This window comes from Bombina bombina, chromosome 1 (genome assembly GCF_027579735.1).
Source record: "Bombina bombina isolate aBomBom1 chromosome 1, aBomBom1.pri, whole genome shotgun sequence".
NCBI lineage: Eukaryota > Metazoa > Chordata > Amphibia > Anura > Bombinatoridae > Bombina > Bombina bombina.
In genome coordinates this window covers 77003066-77022465 of record NC_069499.1, presented here as the reverse complement: position 1 = coordinate 77022465, position 19400 = coordinate 77003066, and the positions used below count along the sequence as shown (strand labels likewise).

At 40.3% G+C, this 19400-nt stretch overlaps 1 protein-coding gene across 1 annotated transcript in view; it reads left to right on the top strand.

Moving 5' to 3' along the window:
• Positions 1 to 19400, top strand: part of HHIPL1 (HHIP like 1) — a 104443-nt gene that overhangs the window by 58864 nt on the left and 26179 nt on the right. Inside the window, exon 6 of the mRNA XM_053697479.1 lies at positions 3628 to 3773. Coding sequence (XP_053553454.1) covers positions 3628 to 3773 — 146 coding nt within the window. The remainder of the gene's footprint in view (positions 1 to 3627; positions 3774 to 19400) is intronic.

The following is a 19400-nucleotide window of genomic DNA, read 5'->3' as shown; positions in this document are numbered from 1 at the left end:
CCTTCTTTCTGTCTTTATCTTTGGAAATATTTAACCCCTTAATGACCACAGCACTTTTCCATTTTCTGTCCGTTTGGGACCAAGGCTATTTTTACATTTTTGTGGTGTTTGTGTTTAGCTGTAATTTTCCTCTTACTCATTTACTGTACCCACACATATTATATACCGTTTTTCTCGCCATTAAATGGACTTTCAAAATATATCATTATTTTCATCATATCTTATAATTTACTATAAAAAATATTATAAAATATGAGGAAAAAATGGAAAAAAACACACTTTTTCTAACTTTGACCCCCAAAATCTGTTACACATCTACAACCACCAAAAAACACCCATGCTAAATAGTTTCTAAATTTTGTCCTGAGTTTAGAAATACCCAATGTTTACATGTTCTTTACTTTTTTTGCAAGTTATAGGGCTATAAGTACAAGTAGCACTTTGCCATTTCCAAACCACTTTTTTTCAAAATTAGCGCTAGTTACATTGGGACACTAATATCTTTCAGGAATCTCTGAATATCCATTGACATGTATATATTTTTTTTTAGAAGACATCCCAAAGTATTGATCTAGGCCCATTTTGGTATATTTCATGGCACCATTTCACCGCCGAATGCGATCAAATAAAAAAATTATTTTACTTTTTCACAAATTTTTTCACAAACTTTAGGTTTCTCACTGAAATTATTTACAAACAACTCATGAAATTATGGAATAAATGGTTGTAAATGCTTCTCTGGGATCCCCTTTGTTCATAAATAGCAGACATATATGGCTTTGGCTTTGCTTTTTGGTAATTAGAAGGCTGCTAAATGCCACTGCGCACCAACCGTGTATTATGCCCAGCAGTGAATGGGTTAATTAGGGAGCATGTAGGGAGCTTCTAGGGTTAATTTTAGCTCTAGTGTAGTGTAGTAGACAACCCCAAGTATTGATCTAGGCCCATTTTGCTATATTTCATGCCACCATTTCACCGCCAAAAGCAATCAAATAAAAAAAAATTGTTCACTTTTTCAAACTTTAGGTTTTTCACTAAAATTATTTACAAACAGCTTGTGCAATTATGGCACAAATGGTTTTAAATGCTTCTCTGGGATCCCCTTTGTTCATAAATAGCAGACATATATGGCTTTGGCGTTGCTTTTTGGTAATTATAAGGCCGCTAAATGCTGCTGCGCATCACATGTGTATTATGGCCAGCAGTGAAGGGGTTAATTAGGTAGTTTGTAGGGAGCTTGCAGGGTTAATTTTAGCTTTAGTGTAGAGATCAGACTCCCACCTGACACATCCCACCCCCTGATCCCTCCCAAACAGCACTCTTCCCTCCCCCACCCCACAATTGTCCCCGCCATCTTAAGTACTGGCAGAAAGTCTGCCAGTACTAAAATAAAAGGTATAAAAAAAAAAAAAAAAAAATTTTTTTAAGCATATTTACATATGCTGCTATGTAGGGTCCCCCCTTAGCCCCCAACCTCCCTGATCCCCCCAAAATAGCTCCCTAACCCTCCCCCTCTGCCTTATTGGGGCCATCTTGGGTACTGGCAGCTGTCTGCCAGTACCCAGTTTGCAAATAAAAATGTTTTATTTTTTATGTTTTACTTTTTGTTTCTGTAGTGTAGCTTCCCCCCCACAGTCCAATACCCCACCAGCCAAACCGATCACCAAAAAAACCATATTAACCCCTTTGATCCCCACTTCTAACATAAACATTTTCTGTAGCGTAGTGGTTCCCACCCGCTCCCTCCCCGTGCACGCGCCCGCCCGGCCTCCCCGTGCGCGCGTCCGTGCGCGTCCCCCCGGTCGTCCCCGCCCCCGATCCCGCCCCCCTCCGCATCACAAAGGCCATCGATGGCCGCCACCCACCTCCCATACCGGCTCCCACCCACCAACGAACGTAGCCGTTAATGTCCGGTGCAGAGAGGGCCACAGAGTGGCTCTCTCTGCACCGGATGGCTACAAATGGTTATTGCAGGATGCCTCGATATCGAGGCATCACTGCAATAACCGGAAAGCAGCTGGAAGCGAGCAGGATCGCTTCCAGCTGCTTTCCAAACCGAGGACGTGCAGGGTACGTTCTCAGGCATTAACTGCCTTTTTTTTGAGGACGTACCCTGCACGTCCTCGGTCATTAAGGGGTTAAAGTGGTCTCCTCATGTTTTGGATTATGTTAGAGGTTTGTAGTGTTATATTGACTTATAAGGTTTTCAGACAAACTTTCAGTTTGTTTGTTTCTTTAGCTTCTTGATTGAAGCTTCAGTTCCATTTAGTTTTTTTGGAGGCAGGTCAGCCTCCACCTAGATCAGTGGTTTTGAAAGTGTGCAGTGAGCCTAACCGGGGGGCGGGGGGGCTAGGACATATAAGGGGAGGCACAGGTGCAGTGACACTTTACACTATCCTATGGAAACTGCACGCAGCCACAGACTTTAGCAAAACATTAAACAATTTTTAAGAACTGACAATGACACTTGCCATTTTGTGCTGGAATAAGGCAAAAGGGTTGGATGTAGGTGGAAGAAAATCACGGAGGTCAAAATAGTTCAGAGACTGTTACTCCTGTGTTAAACGCTAGTTACTGAAAAAGACAACACATGCAATCCAAAGTGCAAATTGAAACTGGAGTGAAGTCCTCTTTGGGTTGAGCAGAATCAGCTCTTGAGAGGTGTGCGCAAACCCTGGATCTGATGTAAATACCCCAAATTAAAACTAAAAACAAATAATAAAATTTTCTTTAAAAGTAACAACTATTATAGTGGGGGGGGGGGGGGGGGTGCTGTCTTTTTTAAAATTTTGCCTGATGGGAGACTCACTGCTTAAAATGTTTAAAACTCCTGACCTAGATGGATTTCTGCTCTTTCTATAAGACCAGTTGTTCGTTTTGTGTTTTTAGAATGTTTTTTTGAAGTGGACCCATTTTGTAAGGCAGCTATTCAGTCTTCTTTTCATATGTTTTCTACCATTTTGATGTTTTTGCTTCTTCTGGAGCAGTCTTTGGTAGGATGTTCTTCAGACAGTGTCTCAGGTTGATTTACTTTAGCCAGTTGGTTACTTTTTATTGCCATTTTAGGCTCTATTGGGGTTGTGGAATTAGTTAAAAAAAGATGTTTTTTAAAACCCTCCCTTTTATGTTATCACTCGTGGATGTTACAGCTTGGGTATTAGTTCCCATGAGTAATGGACTATGGACTCTCACTACCTGTATGAAAGAAAACATAATTTATTAGTACCTGATAAATTAATTTCTTTCATGGTGGTGAGAGTCCACAAGATCACTCCCTGTTTCTTTCTCATTTGTTTTTTTTGCACACATCTTTTCCCCTGCTCCTATTTTGTTTGCTCTTATTACTTTTCCTTCTTCTTAATGCACGGCTATTAGATTGAGGTACTGGTGAGGTGGGAGGGGTTTTATAGAGTTCCTGGGATTTGGGGATCTTTGCCTCCTCCTAGTGGTAGAGAAGAGTAATTCCCATGAGCAATGGAGCGTGGACTCTTACCACCATGAAAGAAATGAATTTATCAGATTAGCATACATTGTTTTTTTTGACTATAATGGCTCTTTAAATATATTTACATTGTGACATTTTTCTTTACCACCAATTATAGCTGTGTATGTTTTCTTATACAACAGGCGCTTGATGACTCTTAAGGAGAACTATGAAACAGGAGAGTGGATGTACAATGAAATATGTATGGGAACAGGACAGACGTGCATGTTTCCTGGATTGATTAATAACTATTACCAGTACATTATATCATTTGCTGAAGATGAAGCAGGTAATCAGAGCCAACGCATTTCTTTATTTTGAAGTTTATTGCAGGAATAGTGCGTTTTCTAAAAGGGTTTTGACAAAGATGCACTTAAACAGTATAAAAATACTCTGCTACATTAAATATAAAGACATAAAACCCACATTTTTTTTCTTTCATGATTTTCATACAATTTTAAAAAACATTCCAATTTACTTCTATTATCAAATTTTCTTTGTTTTCTTGTTTCCTTTGTTGAAAGCTCAGGAGTGTGCCCATGCCTGCAGCACAATATGGCAACAGTTTTGCAACAAGGTTAAACATTAGCAAGAACACTAGATGGCAGCACTGTTTCCTGTTATGTAGTGCTTCAGCCATGGGCACGCTACCTATCTTGATATCTCTTCAACAAAGAATACCATTAGAATGACACAAATTTGATAATAGAAGTAAATGGGGAACTTTTTAAAAATTGCATTCTCCGTCTGAATCATGAAAGAAAATTTGTGGGTTTCATGTCCCTTTAAAGGACACTTTACACTTTATATCCCTTTAAATTAAATTATTATGTATGTCTTTATGTATGCATTTATTTATTTGTTGAAAATGCAGTTTGTGTTCTGATTAAGCCTACTTATAAGTGGGATTTGCCCCTCTCCACCAACACAGTTATGGGAGTTGTCATTTTCAGCCAATCTGCATGAATACAGCAGTATCATATACTGTATTTCACATTATTTTTAATAACGTTGTAGAAAACTTTACATATGTCAGATTGCTGCTTTGCCATTAGCATAACAGAAAAGCTTTGAGTACAATCGTATAAAAAAACTTGTTTTGCATGCGTCACCTGTGACCAACTCAGAAACAATGGCCACATAAATATATTTAAAATACTTAATAAAATATTTATTTTACATCTGCAGTGGTTTAGATGAAATATTACATTTTCATGGTTTGGGTACAGCATGCAATTTGTTTAAAACCTTGAAAAAAAAAGTATATTAAAGGGACACTGTACCCAAATTTTTTCTTTCATGATTCAGATAGAGCATGCAATTTTAAGCATCTTTCTAATTTACTCCTATTGTCAAATTTTCTTTATTCTCTTGGTATCTATATTTGAAAAGCAAGAATTTAAGTTTAGATGCCGGCCCATTTTTGGTGAACAACCTGGGTTGTCCTTGCTGATTGGACAGCACCAATAAACAACTGCTGTCCATGGTTCTGAACCACAAATTGGCTGGCTCCTTAGCTTAGATGTCTTCTTTTTCAAATAAAGAAAGCAAGAGAACGAAGAAAAATTGATAATAGGATAATTGCTTGCTCTATATAAATTAAAAAAAAAATTGGGTTCAGTGTCCCTTAAAATATAGTTAGGAATCTGTTGTCGCTCTACAAATAACCGATAATAATAATAATATAGTGTACAGTAAAGTTTCCTCTTAATGTCTTTAATGTGTTTTCAATACCAACTGCAGAATATAAAATGTATACAAAATTGCTCCTTTAAGGTTTTTTGTTTATGAAGTAGTTGTTTCTGCTAATTGAAAACACAGCCCATTTACACTTGCTGAGCTTGCCAGGGGAGCAACAAGACACAATAATTAATTTGAGTATGTTTAATTGCTGCTTTCCTCTTTGCATAACAGAAAAGCTTTGAGTACAGTGTTCCTTTAAGGATTTAAAATTGGAGGTGACTAATCAAATTGATTCCCGGGTTCATAATAATATCTAGAGGGATTCGATATACCAATTGAATACAGCGTATAGGTTTTGCTTTTGTGTCCTGGTCAGTTGGCCAGTAAATACACCTTAAAAATCAGTACTGGTTAATACTGAGGCCTGGGAGCCAAGTTACTATTCATGTTTAATATAGTTTGTAAGGGACATCGCCATTTGGTATTTATTGACCATTCTGTTGGTCTTTATGGATACGGAACCAGCATTTTGTGTTTCTATGTTAAAACAGCCTCTTCAAAATGTAGCAGCCTTTAAAAATCAACCCTCATTGTTTCACAAGAAGATTACTCTGAGAAACCAGGGAATACCAAATAAGCGATTTAAATAAAAGTGCTTTGGATTCTGGGTAGTAACTATTGTATTGGGGTTTACACAGAAACGGCATCTTATTAAAAGGATTTTTTGTATTGTTTAAAAAGATAGATAACAACTTTACTACCCATTCCCCAGCTTTGCACAATCAACATTATAATATTAATATATTTTATAACCTCTAAATCTCTGCCTGTTTACTAAGTCCCTGCTGGCCGCCTCTTATCTCAGTGCATTTTATTAGCTTTTCACAGCCAGACAGTGCTGGTTCATGTGTGTCATATAGATAAAATTGTGCTCACTCCAGTGGAGGTAAAAAGTGTATTAATATAGCAGTGTTGGTTATGCAAAACTAGGGAATGGGTAATAAAGGGATTCTCTGTCTTTTTAAACCATAAAACATTTCAAGTAGAATGTCCCTTTTAGTACACAGATAACGTCTCACAGGGGAGTTGAAAAAATCAGACTTCTGTGTGATGTTCATTCTTTGTACTATTTTTTCTGTGTTCTTTCAGGAATTCAGTACAGAGCTTATTTGTGCCCTGTGCAGGTGACATGTGAATCAATAATGCAATGAATTTGAGTGACATATAATACCAGTGGGATAGGAAACTGCTTTTTCTTGTTTCTGCTTGGCCTATTTGCATTTGAATACTTACCCTGAAAACATATACAGTGTTCAGGGGTAATGAAAACAATCGTTTTAATTTGTAACACTGTGATTGCAACTTTATTGTAATCTTGTTTATAAACACACACCGACAGGCGTACACTAATATGTGGGCTAAACTGACACTGTGTTAGATATAAATCGCGCAACCCAAAGCACGTTACGCATATGTTACATTCCAATGTCCTTCACATAAAAAAAGTGTAATTTTTATATATTTTTATATGTATCTGATAATGTTAATGTAATATATATATATATATATGTATATCTATAGGAATATATATATATATATATATATATATAGTCATAGGTATATATATATATATATATATATATATATATATATATATAAATAAAACAAATTGTAGAAATGGCTGCAGCACTCCAAATTGTATTTTAAAATTTTATTACAAGCAGTGACATACAGGTGACGTTTCGGGCCTTCGCCCTTTCTCGAGCCAAGTCGCTTGAGAAAGGGCGAAGGCCTGAAACGTCGCCTGTATGTCACTGCTTGTAATAAAATTTTAAAATACAATTTGGAGTGCTGCAGCCATTTCTACAATTTGTTATCCATATCTGTTTAAGGTGAAACAGAGGCAGCTTGCACCCAGAAGAGATAAGAGGAATTGGTGCTGGACTTTACTTTCTTTATATATATATATCTGGAACAGAAGAGGGAAGGGCGCACAGCAAAAAATCCCCTTTGGTGTAGTATGCAAAGGCAGATCGAATATTCAAAAACAAAAAGCCAAATGTGCACTCACGTGAAATAAGCTCAACTCATATGAGGTATAAAAACAGCATAGGAGGGCATGAAAGCCTCAGGAGAATTCATATAGAGTGTCCACACTATCCCAGCAGCCGCTCTCTGTCCAAGCCAAAATTCCACCTCTCCAGCAGAGTTTAGTATGCAAAAGTTTAGGCACCCCTGACAATTTCCATGATTTTCATTTATGAATAATTGGGTGTTTGGATCAGCAATTTCATTTTGATCTATCAAATAACTGAAGGACACCGTAATATTTCAGTAGTGAAATGAGGTTTATTGGATTAACAGAAAATGTGCAATATGCATCAAAACGAAATTAGACAGGTGCATAATTTTGGGCACCCCAACAGAAATATCACATCAATATTTAGTAGAGCCTCCTTTAGCAGAAAAACAGCCTCTAGACGCTTCCTATAGCCTGTAATGAGTGTCTGGATTCTGGATGAAGGTATTTTGGACCATTCCTCCTTGCAAAACATCTCCAGTTCAGTTAGGTTTGATGGTTGCCTAGCATGGACAGCCCACTTCACCCCACAGATTTTCAATGATATTCAGAAATGTGGACTGGGATAGCCATTCCAGAACATTATACTTGTTCCTCTGCATACATGCCAGAGTAGATTTTGAGCAGTGTTTTGGGTCGTTATCTTGTTGAAATATCCAGCTCCGGCGTAACTTCAACTTTGTAACTGATTCCTCAACATTATTCTCAAGTATCTACTGATATTGAGTGGAATCCATGCGATCCTCAACTTTAACAAGATTCCCAGTACCGGCACTGGCCACACAGCCCCACAGCATGAAGGAACATCCACCAAATTATACTGTGGGTAGCAAGTGTTTGTCTTGGAACGCTGTGTTCTTTTGCCGTCATGCATAACGCCCCTTGTTATGACCAAATAACTCAATCTTTGTTTCATCAGTCCACAGCAACTTCTTCCAAAATGAAGCTGGCTTGTCCAAATGTTCGTTTGCATACCTCAAGCGACTCTGTTTGTGGCTTGTGTCAAGCGACTTCCGCATCACTCTCCCATACAGCTTCTCCTTGTGCAAAGTGCGCTGAATTGTTGAACGATGCACAGTGACACCATCTGCAGCAAGATGATGTTGTAGGTCTTTGGAGGTGGTCTGTGGACTGTTTTTGACCATTCTCACCATCCTTTGCCTTTGCCTCTCTGATATTTTACTTGGCCTGCCACTTCTGGCCGTAACAAGAACTGTGCCTGTGGTCTTCCATTTCCTCGCTATGTTCCTCACAGTGGACACTGACAGCTTAAATCTCTGCAATAGCTTTTTGTAGCCTTCCCCTAAACCATAATGTTGAACAATCTTTGTTTTCAGGTCATTTGAGAGTTGTTTTGAGGCCCCCATGTTGCACTCTTCAGAGGAAAGTCAAAGAGAACAACAACTTGCAATTGGTCACCTTAAATACATTTTCTCATGATTGGATGCACCTGTCTATGAAGTTCAAGGCTTAAGGGGCTCACCAAACCAATTGTTTTTGTCGTTTTGATGCATATTGCACATTGTCTGTTAATCCAATAAACCTCATTTCACTACTGAAAGATTACTGTGTCCTTCAGTTGTTTGATAGATCAAAAAGAAATTGCTGATCCAAACACCCAATTATTTATAAATGAAAATCACGGAAAACAGAATTTATGTTTACCTGATAAATTACTTTCTCCAACGGTGTGTCCGGTCCACGGCGTCATCCTTACTTGTGGGATATTCTCTTCCCCAACAGGAAATGGCAAAGAGCCCAGCAAAGCTGGTCACATGATCCCTCCTAGGCTCCGCCTACCCCAGTCATTCGACCGACGTTAAGGAGGAATATTTGCATAGGAGAAACCATATGTTACCGTGGTGACTGTAGTTAAAGAAAATAAATTATCAGACCTGATTAAAAAAACCAGGGCGGGCCGTGGACCGGACACACCGTTGGAGAAAGTAATTTATCAGGTAAACATAAATTCTGTTTTCTCCAACATAGGTGTGTCCGGTCCACGGCGTCATCCTTACTTGTGGGAACCAATACCAAAGCTTTAGGACACGGATGAAGGGAGGGAGCAAATCAGGTCACCTAAATGGAAGGCACCACGGCTTGCAAAACCTTTCTCCCAAAAATAGCCTCAGAAGAAGCAAAAGTATCAAATTTGTAAAATTTAGAAAAAGTGTGCAGTGAAGACCAAGTCGCTGCCTTACATATCTGATCAACAGAAGCCTCGTTCTTGAAGGCCCATGTGGAAGCCACAGCCCTAGTGGAGTGAGCTGTGATTCTTTCAGGAGGCTGCCGTCCGGCAGTCTCATAAGCCAATCGGATAATGCTTTTAATCCAGAAGGAGAGAGAGGTAGAAGTTGCTTTTTGACCTCTCCGTTTACCAGAATAAACAACAAACAAAGACAAAGTTTGTCTGAAATCCTTAGTAGCTGCTAAGTAAAATTTGAGAGCACGAACTACATCCAAGTTGTGCAACAAACGTTCCTTCTTTGAAACTGGATTAGGACACAAAGAAGGCACAACTATCTCCTGGTTAATGTTTTTGTTAGAAACAACTTTTGGAAGAAAACCAGGTTTAGTACGCAAAACCACCTTATCTGCATGGAACACCAGATAAGGAGAAGAACACTGCAGAGCAGATAATTCTGAAACTCTTCTAGCAGAAGAAATTGCAACCAAAAACAAAACTTTCCAAGATAGTAACTTAATATCAACGGAATGTAAGGGTTCAAACGGAACCCCCTGAAGAACTGAAAGAACTAGGTTGAGACTCCAAGGAGGAGTCAAAATTTTGTAAACAGGCTTGATTCTAACCAGAGCCTGAACAAAGGCTAGAACATCTGGCACAGCTGCCAGCTTTTTGTGAAGTAACACAGACAAGGCAGAAATCTGTCCCATCAAGGAACTTGCAGATAATCCTTTTTCCAATCCTTCTCGAAGGAAGGATAGACTCTTAGGAATCTTAACCTTGTCCCAAGGGAATCCTGCAGATTCACACCAACAGATATACCAAATTATGTGGTAATTTTTCTGGTTACAGGCTTTCAGGCCTGAACAAGAGTATTAATAACAGAATCTGAGAACCCTCGCTTTGATAAGATCAAGCGTTCAATCTCCAAGCAGTCAGCTGGAGTGGGTCGAACGGACCTAGAACAAGAAGGTCTCTCAAAGGTAGCTTCCATGGTGGAGCCGATGACATATTCACCAGATCTGCATACCAAGTCCTGCGTGGCCACGCAGGAGCTATCAAAATCACCGACGCCCTCTCCTGATTGATCCTGGCTACCAGCCTGGGGATGAGAGGAAACGGCGGGAACACATAAGCTAGTTTGAAGGTCCAAGGTGCTGCTAGTGCATCCACTAGAGCCGCCTTGGGATCCCTGGATCTGTACCCGTAGTAAGGAACTCTGAAGTTCTGACGAGAGGCCATCAGATCCATGTCTGGAATGCCCCACGGTTGAGTGACTTGGGCAAAGATTTCCGGATGGAGTTCCCACTCCCCCGGATGCAATGTCTGACGACTCAGAAAATCCGCTTCCCAATTTTCCACTCCTGGGATGTGGATAGCAGACAGGTGGCAGGAGTGAGACTCCGCCCATAGAATGATTTTGGTCACTTCTTCCATCGCTAGGGAACTCCTTGTTCCCCCCTGATGGTTGATGTATGAACTTGGCCCTCGCTAGCTGAGGCCAAGCTTTGAGAGCATTGAATATCGCTCTCAGTTCCAGAATATTTATCGGTAGAAGAGATTCTACCCGAGACCAAAGACCCTGAGCTTTCAGGGATCCCCAGACCGCGCCCCAGCCCATCAGACTGGCGTCGGTCGTGACAATGACCCACTCTGGTCTGCGGAAGGTCATCCCTTGTGACAGGTTGTCCAGGGACAGCCACCAACGGAATGAGTCTCTGGTCCTCTGATTTACTTGTATCTTCGGAGACAAGCCTGAATAGTCCCCATTCCACTGACTGAGCATGAACAGTTGTAATGGTCTTAGATGAATGCGCACAAAAGGAACTATGTCCATTGCCGCTACCATCAAACCTATCACTTCCATGCACTGCGCTATGGAAGGAAGAGGAACGGAATGAAGTATCCGACAAGAGTCTAGAAGTTTTGTTTTTCTGGCTTCTGTCAGAAAAATCCTCATTTCTAAGGAGTCTATTATAGTTCCCAAGAAGGGAACCCTCGTTGACGGAGATAGAGAACTCTTTTCCACGTTCACTTTCCATCCGTGAGATCTGAGAAAGGCCAGGACAATGTCCGTGTGAGCCTTTACTTGAGGAAGGGACGACGCTCGAATCAGAATGTCGTCCAAGTAAGGTACTACAGCAATGCCCCTTGGTCTTAGCACCGCCAGAAGGGACCCTAGTACCTATGAGAAAATCCTAGGAGCAGTGGCTAATCCGAAAGAAAATGCCACGAACTGGAAATGCTTGTCCAGGAATGCAAACCTTAGGAACCGATGATGTTCCTTGTGGATAGGAATATGTAGATACGCATCCTTGAAATCCACCTTGGTCATGAATTGACCTTCCTTGAACGATGGAACCTTGAGAAACTTGTTCAAGATCTTGAGATCTAAGATTGGTCTGAACGTTCCCTCTTTTTTGGGAACTATGAACAAATTGGAGTAGAACCCCATCCCTTGTTCTCCTAATGGAACAGGATGAATCACTCCCATTTTTAGCAGGTCTTCTACCCAATGTAAGAATGCCTGTCTTCTTATGTGGTCTGAAGACAACTGAGACCTGTGGAACCTCCCCCTTGGAGGAAGCCCCTTGAACTCCAGAGAATAACCTTGGGAGACTATTTCTAGCGCCCAAGGATCCAGAACATCTCTTTCCCAAGCCTGAGCGAAGAGAGAGAGTCTGCCCCCCACCAGATCCGGTCCCGGATCGGGGGCCCGCATTTCATGCTGTCTTGGTAGCAGTGGCAGGTTTCCTGGCCTGCTTTCCTTTGCTCCAGCCTTGCATAGGTCTCCAGGCTGGATTGGCTTGAGAAGTATTACCTTCCTGCTTAGAGGACGTAGCCCTTGGGGCTGATCCGTTTCTGCGAAAGGGACGAAACTTAGGTTTATTTTTGGTCTTGAAAAGACCTATCCTGAGGAAGGGCGTGGCCCTTGCCCCCAGTGATATCAGAGATAATCTCTTTCAAGTCAGGGCCAAAGAGTGTTTTCCCCTTGAAAGGAATGTCAAGCAATTTGTTCTTGGAAGACGCATCCGCTGCCCAAGATTTTAACCAAAGCGCTCTGCGCCACAATAGCAAACCCAGAATTTTTTCGCCGCTAACCTAGCCAATTGCAAGGTGGCGTCTAGGGTGAAAGAATTAGCCAATTTAAGAGCATGAATTCTGTCCATAATCTCCTCATAAGAAGAAGAATTACTAATAATCGCCTTTCCTAGCTCATCAAACTAGAAACACGCGGCTGCAGTGACAGGGACAATGCATGCAATTGGTTGTAGAAGGGAACCTTGCTGAACAAACATCTTTAGCAGACCTTCTAATTTTTTATCCATAGGATCTTGGAAAGCACAACTATCTTCTATGGGTATAGTGGCGCGCTTGTGTAGAGTAGAAACCGCCCCCTCGACCTTGGGGACTGTCTGCCATCAGTCCTTTCTGGGGTCGACTATAGGAAAACAATTTTATAAATATGGGGGGAGGTACTAAAGGTATACCGGGCCTGTCCCATTCTTTACTAACAATGTACGCCACCCGCTTGGATATAGGAAAAGCTTCGGGGGGCCCCGGGGCCTCTAAGAACTTTTCCATTTTACATAGTGGTTCTGGAATGACCAGATAATCACAATCATCCAAATTGGATAACACCTCCTTAAGCAGAGCGCGGAGATGTTCCAACTTAAATTTAAAAGTAATCACATCAGGTTCAGCTTGTTGAGAAATGTTTCCTGAATCTGAAATTTCTCCCTCAGACAAAACCTCCCTGGCCCCCTCAGACTGGTGTAGGGGCCCTTCAGAAACCATATCATCAGCGTTCTCATGCTCTACAGAATTTTCTAAAACAGAGCAGTCGCGCTTTCGCTGATAAGTGGGCATATTGGCTAAAATGTTTTTGATAGAATTATCCATTACAGCCGTTAAATGTTGCATAGTAAGGAGTATTGGCGCACTAGATGTACTAGGGGCCTCCTGTATGGGCAAGACTGGTGTAGACGAAGGAGGGGATGATGCAGTACCATGCTTACTCCCCTCACTTGAGGAATCATCTTGGGCATCATTTTTACTAAAAAATTTTTATGACATAAAATACATATAGTTAAATGAGAAGGAACCTTGGTTTCCCCACAGTCAGAACACAATCTATCTGGTAGTTCAGACATGTTAAACAGGCATAAACTTGATAACAAAGCACAAAAAACGTTTTAAAATAAAACCGTTACTGTCACTTTAAATTTTAAACTAAACACACTTTATTATTGCAATTGCGAAAAAGTATGAAGGAATTGTTCAAAATTCACCAAAATTTCACCACAGTGTCTTAAAGCATTAAAAGTATTGCACACCAAATTTGGAAGCTTTAACCCTTAAAATAACGGAACCGGAGCCGTTTTTATATTTAACCCCTTTACAGTCCCTGGAATCTGCTTTGCTGAGACCCAACCAAGCCCAAAGGGGAATACGATACCAAATGATGCCTTCAGAAAGACTTTTCTATGTATCAGAGCTCCACACACATGCAGCTGCATGCCATGCTGTCCTCAAAAACAAGTGCGCCATACCGGCGCGAAAATGAGGCTCTGACTATGATTAGGGAAAGCCCCTAAAGAATAAGGTGTCTAAAACAGTGCCTGCCGATATAATCATATCAAAATACCCAGAATAAATGATTCCTCAAGGCTAAATATGTGTTAATAATGAATCGATTTAGCCCAGAAAAAGTCTACAGTCTTAATAAGCCCTTGTGAAGCCCTTATTTACTATCTTAATAAACATGGCTTACCGGATCCCATAGGGAAAATGACAGCTTCCAGCATTACATCGTCTTGTTAGAATGTGTCATACCTCAAGCAGTAAGAGACTGCACACTGTTCCCCCAACTGAAGTTAATTGCTCTCAACAGTCCTGTGTGGAACAGCCATGGATTTTAGTTACGGTGCTAAAATCATTTTCCTCATACAAACAGAAATCTTCATCTCTTTTCTGTTTCTGAGTAAATAGTACATACCAGCACTATTTTAAAATAACAAACTCTTGATTGAATAATAAAAACTACAGTTAAACACTAAAAAACTCTAAGCCATCTCCGTGGAGATGTTGCCTGTACAACGGCAAAGAGAATGACTGGGGTAGGCGGAGCCTAGGAGGGATCATGTGACCAGCTTTGCTGGGCTCTTTGCCATTTCCTGTTGGGGAAGAGAATATCCCACAAGTAAGGATGACGCCGTGGACCGGACACACCTATGTTGGAGAAATTGTCATTGTTCGTTCCCAGGTTGAGCGCTTCTCTCTTTTTATTTATGCAAATTGTCAGGGGTGCCTAAACTTTTGCATACAACTGTGTGTGTGTGTGTGTGTGTGTATATACATACACAGTATCCCACAAAAGTGAGTACACCCCTCACATTTCTGTAAATATTTTATTATATCTTTTCATGTGACATCAACGAAGAAATGACACTTTGCTACAATTTAAAATAGTGAGTGTACAGCCTGTATAACATTGTAAATTTGCTGTCCCCTCAAAATAACGCAACACGCGGCCATTAATGTCTAAACCGTTGGCAACAAAAGTGAGTATATCCCTAAGTGGAAATGTCCAAATTGGCCCAAAGTGTCAATATTTTGTGTGGCCACTATTATTTTCCAGCACTGCCTTAAAGGGATACTAAACCCAATTTTTTTCTTTCATGATTCAGATAGAGCATGAGATTTTAAGCACCTTTCTAATTTACTCCTATTATCAATTTTTCTTTGTTCTCATGCTATCTTGATTTGAAAAAGCAGTACTGTAAGCTTTAGAGCCAGACCATTTTTTGTTCAGCACATGGGTAGCACTTGCTGATTTGTGGCTAAATGTAGCAAACCAATCAGCAGCTCTACCAAGGTGCTGAACTAAAAAATGGGCCGGCTCCTAACCTTTTATTACTGCTTTTTCAAATCAAGATAACATGAGAACAAAGAAAAATTGATAATAGGAGTAAATTAGAAAGTTGCTTAAAATTGCATGCTCTATCTGAATCATGAAAGAAACAATGTGGGGTTAGTATCCCTTTAACCCTCTTGGGCATGGAGTTCACCAGAGCTTCACATGTTGCCACTGGAGTCCTCTTCCACTCCTCCATGACGACATCACGGAGCTGGTGGATGTTAGAGACCTTGCGCTCCCTCACCTTCCTTTTGAGGATGCCCCACAGATGCTCAATAGGGTTTAGGTCTGGAGACATGCTTGGCCAGTCCATCACCTTTACCCTCAGCTTCTTTAGCAAGACAGTGGTCGTCTTGGAGGTGTGTTTGGGGTCGTTATCATGTTGGAATACTGCCCTGCTGCCCAGTCTCCGAAGGGAGGGGATCATGCTCTGCTTCAGTATGTCACAGTACATGTTGGCATTCATGGTTCCCTCAATGAACCGTAGCTCCCCAGTGCCAGCAGCACTCATGCAGGCCCAGACCATGACACTCCAACCACCATGCTTGACTGTAGCCAAGACAGACTAGTCTTTGTACTCACCTGGTTGCCGCCACACATGCTTGACACCATCTGAACCATATATGTTTATCTTGGTCTCATTAGACCACAGGACATGGTTCCAGTAATCCATGTCCTTAGTCTGCTTGTCTTCAGCAAACTGCGGGCTTTCTTGTGCATCATCTTAGTCTTTGTACTCACCTGGTTGCCGCCACACATGCTTGACACCATCTGAACCATATATGTTTATCTTGGTCTCATTAGACCACAGGACATGGTTCCAGTAATCCATGTCCTTAGTCTGCTTGTCTTCAGCAAACTGCGGGCTTTCTTGTGCATCATCTTAGTCTTTGTACTCACCTGGTTGCCGCCACACATGCTTGACACCATCTGAACCATATATGTTTATCTTGGTCTCATTAGACCACAGGACATGGTTCCAGTAATCCATGTCCTTAGTCTGCTTGTCTTCAGCAAACTGTTTGCGGGCTTTCTTGTTTATCATCTTAGAATCCTAGAAGAGGCTTCCTTCTGGGACGACAGCAATGCCGACCAATTTGATTCAGTGTGCGGCGTATGGTCTGAGCACTGACAAGCTGACCCCCCACCCCTTCAACCTCTGCAGCAATGCTGGCAGCACTCATACATCTATTTCCCAAAGACAACCTCTGGATATGATGCTGAGCATGTGCACTCAACTTCTTTGGTTTACCATGTTGAGGCCTGTACTGAGGGGAGCCTGTCCTGTGAAACCGCTGTATGGTCTTGCCCACTGTGCTGCAGCTCAGTTTCAGGGTCTTGGCAATCTTCTTATAGCCTAGGCCATAGGCTTTATGTAGAGCAACAATTCTTTTCAAATCCTCAGAGAGTTCTTTGCCATGAGGTGCCATGTTGAACTTCCAGTGACCAGTATGAGAGGGTGTGAGAGCGATAACACCAAATTTAACATACCTGCTCCCCATTCACACCCGAGACCTTGTAACACTAACGAGTCACAGGACCCCAGGGAGGGAAAATGGCTAATTGGGCCAAATTTGGACATTTCCACCTAAGGGTGTACTCACTTTTGTTGCCAACGGTTTAGACATTAATGGCTGTGTATTAAATTATTTTGAGGTGACAGCAAATTTACACTGCTACAGTGTAGCAAAGTGTCATTTCTTCAGTGTTGCCACATGAAAAGATATAATAAAATATTTACAAAAATGTAAGGGGTGTACTCACTTTTGTGGGATATTGTGTGTATATATATATATATATATATATATATATATATATATATATATATATATATATATATATATATATATATTTATATTTAAATAAAAATAAAATTTTCATGTATTTGAAGAACATTTGAATGTTAAACTGTAGAACTGAGAAACACTGATTTCTATGATAGAGTGCATGTTTACCTTAGCTGAATCTAGGCCAACAAAATGTTAGGGCAAGTCACTGAGGGCCCCTTATCAACGCTCCAGGTACCCAAATATGCCATATGTTTGCAAACAAATGCACAGAGTACATGAGCAAGGAGGTACACAGTGCATCAGTCTCAATTCCATTCCACAGGACACACTAACAGGTCAGATTTTTAGAATTTGTTGAGTGAGAGTAGCTTAATAATGATGGTTACTGATCAACTGATTATTTTACCTGTGCTCTTGTTCAGATATTGTTACTGTGCCACAATGACTGAAATTTAGAAACATTTCAATACATAGCACTTGAACATACAGATACAAACAAATGTAGCAGATATTTGGCAATGAAAATTGATATAAGAAGAAAAAGTCCTGCTTTAAAGTGAAGGTCAATTTTCATGTGAAAGTGCCAGGTTTTTAAAAAACCGATTAAAAACAGGGGCACTTTTCATTCTATTTTAAAAATACTTACCTTTTTTTCTGAAACGACGGATCGCTACTCTGAAACAATGCCCTGCCTGCTTCTTCCTGCTTAACTTACCCAGCAATGACAAAACCAGTTTCCTCCAACCACGGGGGGGGGGAAGCCGTGATTGGAGGATGCCGTAATCGTCATTGCTGACTTATGAAGAGGCTTGCGACGGGCTGGTGAAGCACTGGAGCGGCTTCAAGAAGAAAAGGTAAGTATATTTTAAGAAAACGGGTGAAATGTAAACTTTCATGAATGAAAGTGCCCCTGTTTTTAATAGTATTTTTAAAAACCGGGCACTCATTCTTGAAAGTTTACCTTCACTTTAAAGAGCTTATGATATAAACTATACCAGGTGTTTTTCTCTTTTTTTTTTAGCCATCTATCTTGTAATATGTGTATCTAGCTTTTGTATGTATGTTCCTGTGCATTTGTACCAGTTATATTATATGTAAAAATATAGATTAATATATAATGTAACATATGGACCCAAGTCCAACCAGCACCAGTCAGTCATGGAATAATTCTAACATCTGCCATTCTAATGAGATACAGACAGGGTTGTCAGCTGTCAAACACTGATAGAAAAGTAAATTACATTTTACTAATGCGTTATTGTTTATTAGAAATAATACATTTCTATATACTGTAGTTAAATAAATGTATATACTGCATCAGTTTTATATTTTACTTAATGACCTAATTTGTATTGTGTGCAATCAATAGTACATTTGTTTTGTGTTTATTGTGTTTTAATACAAAATAAAAATCAGTTACTTTAAAGCTAATCTTGTCAAGTTGACATTTCTTTTGGCTGGACGATGAGAAGCTTAAAATGTGATTAAATTTAAATTTGTTCTCTGTCAGTCTCAGTTTCTAAGAACAATCAGTGAAATCAGTAGAGCGAACACTTATCCGTTGTTGGAAAAGTTCTTTAGTATTGATCTTGTATTAGGTGATAAAAATAGAGCAAGAGTATAAAAGATGGTGTTGTGTTTTGTGTACTGAGACAAAATGTAAATAGAATGCAATGGACACAGTCTATTTAAAATACCATAGAGGAGTTGTTCACAGTTGTATATAGGAAGAGATTCCAATGAAAAAATGGCAAAAATTAAAGGGACAGTCAAGTCCAAAATAAACTTTCATGACTCAGATAGGGCATGCAATTTTAAACAACTTTCCAGTTTACTTTTATCACCAATTTTGCTTTGTTCTCTTGGTATTCTTAGTTGAAAGCTAAACCTAGGAGGTTCATATGCTAATTTCTTAGACCTTAAAGGCCACCTCTAATCTGAATGCATTTTGACAGTTTTTCACCACTAGAGGGCGCTAGTTCATGTGTTTCATATAGATAACATTGAGCTCATGCATGTGAAGTTACCTAGGCGTAAGCACTGATTGGCTAAAATGCAAGTCTGTCAAAAGAACTGAAATAAAGGGGCAGTTTGCAGAGGCTTAGATACAAGGGCCTCTAGTTATCTAGCTCCGGATCTAGCTCTGAGCAGGCGGACAGACATCGCCGGAAATGGCCGCGAGTCTGCAGGGGGCGGCGTTGCACCAGCAGCTCTTGTGAGCTGCTGGTGCAATGATGAATACGACGAGCGTATTGCTC